At 41.6% G+C, this 9645-nt stretch overlaps 2 protein-coding genes across 4 annotated transcripts in view; one reads left to right on the top strand and one right to left on the bottom strand.

The window, feature by feature from the left end:
* The window catches only part of bltp3a (bridge-like lipid transfer protein family member 3A), a 58022-nt gene extending 54335 nt beyond the window's left edge, over positions 1–3687 (top strand). Inside the window, exons 17-21 of the mRNA XM_061795776.1 lie at positions 80–230; positions 355–611; positions 841–949; positions 1060–1112; positions 1644–3687. Of these exons, the coding sequence (XP_061651760.1) occupies positions 80–230; positions 355–611; positions 841–949; positions 1060–1112; positions 1644–1760 (687 nt within the window). The 3' untranslated portion in view covers positions 1761–3687. The remainder of the gene's footprint in view (positions 1–79; positions 231–354; positions 612–840; positions 950–1059; positions 1113–1643) is intronic.
* On the bottom strand, positions 2889–9585 carry taf11 (TAF11 RNA polymerase II, TATA box binding protein (TBP)-associated factor). 3 transcript variants are annotated; one of them, XM_061795886.1, is made up of 7 exons: positions 8680–8949; positions 5718–5807; positions 5224–5430; positions 5010–5140; positions 4847–4934; positions 4304–4400; positions 2889–4232 (listed from the first exon to the last, which is right to left on the bottom strand). In XM_061795886.1, exons 3-7 carry the CDS (start codon positions 5398–5400, stop codon positions 4102–4104), a joined length of 624 nt encoding a protein of 207 aa, XP_061651870.1. In that variant the 5' UTR covers positions 5401–5430; positions 5718–5807; positions 8680–8949; the 3' UTR covers positions 2889–4101. The 3 variants fall into 3 exon arrangements, with proteins under 3 accessions (XP_061651870.1, XP_061651878.1, XP_061651863.1); XM_061795894.1 differs by lacking the exons at positions 5718–5807; positions 8680–8949 and adding an exon at positions 9451–9585; XM_061795879.1 differs by lacking the exon at positions 5718–5807 and having other exon boundaries at positions 8680–8948.
* Between the last annotated feature and the right edge of the window lie 60 nt (positions 9586–9645).

Raw genomic sequence — 9645 nt, 5'->3', positions numbered from 1 at the left:
GATTTTATAAATAAAGTATGCCTGTCATTTTCTGAAATGCAATTAAGCAGAAGATTCATTTCATGTACGGTCCTTACAGTCCTCAGTGTTGTTACTAATTCTGAATGGAACGTCCTGCACAATGGAAGTCAAGGGAGAGGACCAAGTTCTTGCTCTTCAAGCCCAGAATCTAAGCATGGTACAGATGGGCAACGTCAGGGTTTTTGACCTGCTGGCTGGTCTCATTCAAGGTAACTTGGACTGCAGCTACCACACATACCGTAAATGACGTACCACTGACAGTGTGCATGTTTTATGGTAAGCTGATTAGTAACTACATTTCTCTACCTTGCCCATAACCTTTCCTTTGTGTAGCTCCTTCCCACAAGCAGAATGGACACGGTAGCAGGGGCTCTCCTGCTGTGTGTATGCGAGCAGAAATGGGTGCATCTGCAGCCCGACACTCTGAAATGACCGAGTCTTTGGGTCTGCTGGATGTAAGAGTGCAAGACTGTCAAGTCGAGCTGTTAACCTCCACCGTAGCGAACATCGGGCCTTTTCTGGAGGATGAGTTTAATGTGGATGGTCAGCCAATGAATGTACACTTGAGCAATGTAACCATTAATATAAAGGTAGGTCACTGAAGTTATTTTTAATTTAGAAACTTTTCCATGTTACATCAACACAATCCTGCCCTGCAATTGGCTGGCAACCAGTTCAGGGTGTACCCCGCCTCCTGCCCGATGATAGCTGGGATAGGAGAAGCGGCTCAGAAAATGGATGGATCAACACAATCCTAATGAAAATGCTGTAGAGCTGTGTTTTTTGAGTGTTGCTCTTTTTATTTGTTGTTTTTAATAGGATGATAGCCCAAGAATTTACCCAACAGCTCCTCAGCCAACCTCAGCCACATTTGTTATAGATCAGCTGCTTCTTGAGCGCAGTGATGATGGCATCATGAGGCTCAAAGGTGGGTGTAACAGCGTTTTAATCTTGAAATGTTGGATACTATGATGAGTGTTTTGCATGAGCACCCATTTATTATATATTCTTATGTTTTTATTTATTCATTTATTGTAGCTGAAGTTCTGGACAGTCTAAACTATTCCTGCTCTGTTCAAAAGCAGAGTGAGGTAAGCAACTACCTTGCTAGCACAACCATACACACTCATTTGTTAGATCAACACAGTCTAATAAGACCCAATACAAGACAAAACAAAAAGTCAGCCTTTAGGAAGATGCCCAGGTTTATTAGATTTTTTTTTTTTTATAGTAGCTGTAATTTGTAGAGATGTACAACTGCCATTTTATCCTTCAAAAGTTATATACAACTACGATTTTCTTTTTTAAATTCTGTTTTTTGTTATTCCTATCTGTAAACACTATGCTGTGTCCTGTGTGCTGCTGGAATACCCCCGGCGACCATTAAATCAGTATCTTATTTTAGCTTATTATGCATGACCTATGATGCATGCATGCATGATTTTTAAAAAGTGGAGATTTTTTTCTAGAGTTGCATTTTCCTTTGGTCTCTAGTCAGAGTCACCATGAAAAACAACTATTGACGAGACGAGTTTAATTGTAGCATCTTGTCATCTACAGACCATATACTGTATTATATTATGCCACTCACTCACTGATCTAATTATCTTTTGCGATTACAGAGGCAAACCCTGGAGTCGAAGCTTTCTGATGCCCAGATGGCCCTCACACAGGCCCTCTGTGACCGAGATCGCCTCATTCTGGAGATCAAGAAGTATGATCCTGAGTTCACGCTCTGAGCCTTTTGACTTTGAACCCTCTGTGTTGATCATTGGTCCTGTGGAAGAATACTGTCAGAAGCCAGCATTACCCCCTTCCGAGCAAATCTGGAAGGTCATTGCATGATGACTAAATTGCTACACTTACTAAAGGGGAACATGGTCCAATAACTGGTAGTTTGTTTTAATAATAATAAAGAAATTAACTTACTGAAAACAAAAGTGAAGGCCCGAAGACCCACATTTTTCCAAATACTTTTGAGCCCCTAATACTGAAGGTGTTTCCTGTCTTGAAAGGCGCGATACAAATCTAATTAATTATCAGTTATTAAAGTCTACACTTTGATTACATTGTCTGGCTGATCAATTTCAAATCCATTGTGGCAGTCTATATAGAGGCAGTTTTTGAATGTTTCACTGTCCAAATACTTCCAGTTCAAGCCAAGCACATTACTGGCTGAACTCTTATCAGACAGTGAATCGTTTTTTTTTTCCTGCCCACATTAGCGTGGACAGTGAACTCATTGTGTGGTTTTAGTATTTGACATGCTAGGTTAGATATCATCGGGCTTTCAATTCTTTCCACTTTATAGTTTACGGTACAGATATTTAAGGTTGATCATGTGTCAAATGTGCACCAAGTGCACAACTTTGTACTGTAGATTAGAACATAATAGCCCCATATATAACATTATGTAGCCAAATAGTGTCACATATTGAACACACATTGTGAAATGTAAAGAAAACAAGTGTTGTGTGTATACGTATGTATGTATAAAGATTGGCATATGCAAGTCAGAGTTCACCTTGTTGCCATCTTATCAGTTGTTTTTTTCAGTGTTAAGGTTATGAAATGTATTGCATTTAGAATTCAGCGCCTTTCCAGTGGCTCCTTTGTAGCTTGCCAGGAAACAAGCTGCTAGTGTTTGTTACCACGGGGCACAGACAGTGACCAGACACCATACCGGTTTGTTTACTTGCGTGTGCATGCGAGCATAAGATAAACCATTTTATGGTTCAGTATTACGGTACCATATGATTCAAAGATGTCTTTGTGGTACTACTTATGCATGCTCATGGTGTGACACGTGAAGCACTTTTCTGAACATTTAATATTACTGTGAAATAGAATTGACGTATTAGACCAAACACTTGCATTTTCTGTTTAATGCAGAATAACAACGTAACCATTCATCATAACACTGTACAGTATGACATTCAATACGTGACTTTCTTAAATGTTGAAAAACTGTATTCTATATTGTCATATGTGGTGTGGTATTTTGCCTTTAGAGGGAATTCATTTACTGACCTCTCAGGTCACCTCACTTGTGCAAGGCAGACCTCTTGTGGTTATAACTCACCAATGCACTCATGTCAATGTTACTCTGTTGCCTTCCAAGCAGATGAGATGAGGAATACTACATTTCTAAGCAGTATCACTGATCAACCAAAAACAGGTGTGGAATCCATACGTAGTCCTCTATTTATAAGTGATTAAATCAAGTCTACCTGCTGTCAATGTTGTATAGCAGGCAATCCAGCACGGAGTTTCATCTGCTCATTACTTGACTAGCTCCACATCTTTGCACCTCAAAGCAAGTGTGTGATGCAGAAACAGGATGGCCAGTAAAGCAAAGCCTGTTGTTTTTTTCTCTCTCTCTCTCTCTAATGCATGAACTTAAGTGTTATGGTGTTGTTTTATTTGCACTTGTGTGAGTGAAGTCACTGGAATTATCACTCATTTTTACATAAACTAATGTTGACAGGTGAGGCCTTGTAAGATCTTACTATGATACAAGTGTTTTGAACCCCGTGGACAGTACTTGTGTAGAATATTGCATTTTATGTCTTTATCACTTAAGACTAATATGAAATTGGTTCTGTGAACCAGTAGTGAGTGAAGTATTTTAACAGAATAAATGAGCACTTGCTATAGACATTTAAACTGTGCTTCAGCAGTTCATTAATGCACCCACACACTCCAGAACTCTGCATCCTGCAGTTGCTTCACAATGACTGGTTGCAATGAAAAAAAATAAAGATTAATTTTATGGTGGATATTCAGTATTTAAACTTTCAGTATAAAGGGCCAAACAGTAATAGTATTTTCAGGTATATAATTTACTATATTTGCAACCACTTCAACTTAATGTTGCATCAAATAATTCACATGACACTGGCAAGAACAAGAGAAGTGCTGTTTTCATTTCAAAGTTCCTTCAGCAGTATGGACACTGATCTTGATATCTGCTCAGTGAGTCTTCAGACCATTGACGTAACATTTCCTTGGAGCAATGGTGCCATTTTCGCAGTAGGGCCAGTGTGGTCATCATTGATATGTAATTTGAAGCTGTACTCCTCAATGAAACATAATGTTTTTGTACTTCGTGTTGGGAATCTGATGGCGGCTCTTCAGCCTCCTTACTGCCTCCCTCATATGTTTGGGCTGAAGAGGTGGCGTGTCTCCCCATGTCTCACAAACATCCAACGCTGTGAAAACCCAAATTATTTACAACTACTTATTGACATGAAACTAAAGTCTGAGTGTGTTATATTCTTACCTTCCTCAATGATTTCCCCAGCAAAAACTTTGGAGATGCCCGACATGGCAATCACCACGTTCTGGGACACCGAGGATCCTGTTATGGACTGGATCAGCTTGAGAACAAAGCACAAGAATACAAATCAGGTTGATTAGTTTATGATAACCATTACATTCACGCTGTGATTCCAAACCAATGTGCTGCAGCACATCAGTGTGTCTTGAAAGATCAACAGGTGTGGTGCGAGAAATTACCCAATTTCACATTATTGATTTACTATAAATAATTTGGTTTATCTATCCATGCCAGCACAGGCTTGCCTTCCTGCGAGTATATCAGCTTTGTGTTCAACAAAACTGGCCCCACACTGAGTGAGTAAATTGATATGAGATCATTATTTTTGTATAGATACTTTTTGTGACAATTTTGTTTTGTGGTGTGCCATGACATGTTTCTAATGTAAAATATGTGCCTTGCCTTAATACCATTTTATATATATATATATATATATATATATAATTTTGGAAACACCGCATTAACCAATAGTCAAAAACCTCATACCCTCTTAATAGCAGCCTTCGGGAAGGCAGACCGCCTGTACATTTCATAACGATTCAGCTGGTCTTCAGAGAAAGATGACACCAAAACCCTTAAAAAGCAAAGGAAGAAGTGTGTTAATGTGAATATAATGACTAATGTTTGTGTTTGGTCGAAAATATCTTACTGCATCTTTTGTATTTCATCCTCATCAACTTTTTGCCGCTTTTCCTTTTTCTTTTCTGGTTCCACCTTCAGTCCTTTAGATGCAGGCTGACCTGAAGTACCTTCCTCCTCATCCTCTGCTACTGCTGGTTCCTTCACACAAGGAAAATAAAGTAGTGGGCAAAATTTATTAGCCAGTCATTTGAGCTCCAAGTACATAAACATGAAATACTTACGGATGAATTGTCTTGTTTGTGCTGGTCTTGCAAGGACGACTCCTTTGATTCGTCCACAGTCTTTTCCGGAGCAGGAAACGTTCTGTCCTCACTCGCCTTAGCTTTAGGCTGCTCATCTTGGCCGGCAGCTGGTCTCTCAGGTGTGCGCTCAGTTTGGATCCGTGCAGGATCCGCCATTATCACTCAGAGAGTCAGTCAGCTTCGACTCTGCAAGAAATAACAGTGGTTACTGTTTAGTTTATAGGTCCGTGACTACAACCTGTGTTATTGAAGGGCTGGAAGTGAACACACTTATTGAGGTTTTAAATTAAGCGTTGTATATTGACACACACAGTACTATTAATGAGCCAATGCAGCCCTATGGGGGGGCACAAGCCAGTGCAAACTATAGGCCGATCCCAAGCCCGGATAAATGCAGAGGGTTGTGTCAGGAAGGGCATCCAGCTTAAAACTTTGCCAAACAAATATGAGTGTTCATCCAAAGAATACCATACCGGATCGGTCGTGGCCCGGGTTAACAACGTCCGCCACCGGTGCCGTCAACCTGCAGGGCGCCGGTGGAAATTCACCCACTGTGGGTCGAACTAGAAGAAGAAGAAGAGGTGGAAAGCGGGCTCTTCGGCAGAAAGAGAAGAGGAAAGCACAGAGCGTAGAACTCAATGTGGGGACTTTGAATGTTGGGACTATGACAGGAAAATCTCGGGAGTTGGTTGACATGATGATTAGGAGAAAAGTTGATATATTGTGTCCAGGAGACCAGGTGGAAAGGGGGCAGGGTTTAAATTATTTTACCATGGTGTAGATGGGAAGAGAAATGGAGTCGGGGTTATTTTAAAAGAAGACTTGGCTAAGAATGTCTTGGAGGTGAAAAGAGTATCAGATCGAGTGATGAGGCTGAAACTTGAAATTGAGGGTGTTATGTACTGTATAGTGTGATTAGTGGCGATGCCCCACAGGTAGGATGTGAAACAGGTGAAAGAGAAATTCTGGAAGGAGCTAGACGAAGTAGTTCTGAGCATCCCAGACAGAGAGAGTCGTGATTGGTGCAGATTGTAATGGACATGTTGGTGAAGGAAATAGGGGTGATGGGTAAGTACGGCATCCAGGAAAGGAACTTGAAGGGACAGATGGTGGTAGACTTTGCAAAAAGGATGGAAATGGCAGGAGTGAACACTTTTTTCCAGAAGAGCAGAGGTAGAAGCACGCAGCTGGATTACATCTTGTGCAGATGATGTAATCTGAAGGAAGTTACCGACTGTAAGGTAGTGGCAGGAGAGAGTGTGGCTAGACAGCATAGGATGGTGGTGTGTAAAATGACTCTGGTGGTGGGGAGGAAAATTAGGAAGACAAAGGCAGAGAAGAGAACCATGTGGTGGAAGCTCAGACAGGACGAGTGTTGTGCAGCTTTTTGGGAAGAGGTGAGACAGGCTCTCGGGGGACAGGAGGAGCTTCCAGAAGACTGGACCACTACAGCCAAGGTGATCAGAGAGGCAGACAGGAGAGTAGATATGTGTATCTTCTGGCAGGAAAGGAGAGAAGGAGACTTGGTGGTGGAACCTCACAGTACAGGAAATCATACAAGGAAATTGGTTAGCGAAGAAGAAGTGGGACACTGAGAGGACCGAGGAGAGGCGAAAGGAATACATTGAGATGCGACGTAGGGCAAAGGTAGAGGTGGCAAAGGCCAAACAAGAGGCATATGATGACATGTATTCCAGGTTGGACACTAAAGAAGGAGAAAAGGATCTATACAGGTTGGCCAGACAGAGGGATAGAGATGGGAAGGATGTGCAGCAGGTTAGGGTGATTAAGGCTAGAGATGGAAATATGTTGACTGGTGCCAGTAGTGTGCTAGATGGATGAAAAGAATACTTTTGAGAGAAGGGAGAGTAGAAGAGGCAAGTGTGGTGGACCAGGAAGTGGCAATGATTAGTAAGGGGGAAGTTAGAAAGGCATTAAAGAGGATGAAAAATCGAAAGGCAGTTGGTCCTGATGACATTCCTGTGGAGGTATGGAAGCATCTAGGAGAGGTGGCTGTGGAGTTTTTGACCAGCTTGTTCAAAAGAATTCTAGTAGTTAAAGATGCCTGAGGAATGGAGGAAAAGTGTGCTGGTGCCCATTTTTAAGAACAAGGGTGTGGGAACTATAGAGGAATAAAGTTGATGACCCACACAATGACATTGTGGGAAAGAGTAGTGGAGGCTAGACTCAGGACAGAAGTGAGTATTTGCTAGCAACAGTATGGTTTCATGCCTAGAAAGAGTACCACAGATGCATTATTTGCCTTGAGGATGTTGATGGAAAAGTACAGAGAAGTTCAGAAGGAGCTACATTGTGTCTTTGTAGATCAAGAGAAAGGCTATGACAGAGTACCCAGAGAGGAACTGTGGTACTGCATGCGGAAGTCTGGAGTGGCAGAAGTATGTTAGAATAATACAGGACATGTACGAGGGCAGCAGAATAGTGGTGAGGTGTGCTGTAGGTGTGACTGCATCAGGGATCAGCCCAGGGCCCCTTCCTTTTTGCAGTGGTGAAGGATAGGCTGACAGTTGAGGTTAGACTGGAATCCCCATGGACCATGATGTTTGCAGATGACATTGTGATCTGCAGTGAAAGCAGGGAGCAGCTGGAGGAACAGTTAGAAAGATGGAGGCATACACTGGAAAGCAGAGGAAGGAAGATTAGCCGAAGTAAAACAGAATATATGTGCATGAATGAGGGAAAAGTGAGGTTACAGGGAGAAGAGATAGCAATGGTGGAGGACTTTAAATACTTGGTCAACCGTCCAGAGCAATGGTGAGTGTGGTCAGGAAGTGACGAAACGGGTCCAAGCAGTTTGGAACAGGTGGAGGAGGGTGTCAGGTGTGTTATGTGACAGAAGAGTCTCTGCTCGGATGAAGGGCAAAGACAGTGGTGAGGCCAGCCATGGATGTACGGATTAGAAACAGTGGCACTGAAGAGACAACAGGAAGCAGAGCTGGAGGTGGCGGAAATGAAGATGTTGAGGTTCGCTCTTGGAGTGACCAGGTTGGATAAAATTAGAAATGAGCTCATCAGAGGGACAGCCAAGGTTCGATGTTTTGGAGACAAAGTTAGCGAGAGCAGACTTCGATGGTTTGGACACGTCCAGAGGAGAAATAGTGGGTGTATTGGTAGAAGGATGGATGTTGTGAGGGAAGACATGAGGGCAGTTGGTGTTCGAGAGGAGGATGCAGGAGATAGGATTACATGGAAAATTATGATGCGTTGTGGCGACCCCTAATGGGACAAGCCGAAAGGAAAAGAAGATAGTACTATTACTGAGCCGATTTGTGACATTCTGGTCAACAGATATGCATGGGGTTCGGGGGAACCTAGGAATGGACGACAGGCAGCCCACAGAAATCAAACCACATATGGGTTATGTAAGCTATGTTTGTTGTCGGGTTAAATAAGAATTAAACAATTATCACTCACCTTCACTGGAGTCAGGCGTCACAAAGCAGCAGCTAAGCTAAGGAAGAAGGTAAACTAATACTGACGTTCGTTTTAACAGGCCACTTAGCTGGTAGAAAAGTAAGCACAGCCTGTAACAAATGTTTCCCTCATAAACGAACAATTTAACTCATAATTATGCTCGTGACTTTTGATTTTTCGGGCAAAAGAAAGCTTAAGAGAAGAGTCAGGCAACTCGCTGGTGCTACACGTCAGTTCCGGTTCCTGTTTGTACAACCTTTATTAACCACATGAATGACAACACCGCTGGGATTTCGCAATTCGTGGTCAAACCTTTATTGAAAACATGCACTGTACGGCACTCTATAATAGTAGCTCTTACTTTTGAAAGTGTTTTGTTTAAAATTGTGATTGGCACACGATTTTAGTGCCTTTTAAAATTCGTTCATTTTGAATGCATCGTTGGTTAAAGTAAAAACGGGAAATCCAAATTTTACTATACTCTTCGTATAAGTATTAATTAAACATGGCGAGATATGGCGAGAGACAAGATCGAATACACCTACAGCAAAAATATAGCTGCATTAGAGAGAGAACGAGAGAACACTGAAGAAAGAACAAATAAACCCTCATATATAGTATATGTAATGTTACCGCTCTGTATTTTTAAATCAAAATCTAGTACTGATTATAGTAACTGGTTGGATAAAATCGACATTTGCATCAACCTCGCCAGGCGTTTTTTTTTTTTTTAATTACTGAAGTAATAACTGCAAAAGTCGTTTACTGTACCTTTCACCTGCACTGTCACCTGATGAGCCGTTGTGGAATTTTCTGTTCACACCCACCGACACAATGTGACAGGTTCGAACGCAAAAAAAAAAAAAAAAAAAGAAAATGCCAGGTGTTTACACGGTGACGTTTTTTTATTTTTTATTTTTTATTTTTTAAATTAAATCAACAATTCCGTGCATTGCCAAATAGAAC

The sequence above is a fragment of the Phyllopteryx taeniolatus genome, chromosome 1 (genome assembly GCF_024500385.1).
Source record: "Phyllopteryx taeniolatus isolate TA_2022b chromosome 1, UOR_Ptae_1.2, whole genome shotgun sequence".
Lineage (NCBI taxonomy): Eukaryota > Metazoa > Chordata > Actinopteri > Syngnathiformes > Syngnathidae > Phyllopteryx > Phyllopteryx taeniolatus.
Note: the sequence above shows the minus strand (reverse complement) of the source record. Positions and strands in the feature narration are given on the sequence as shown.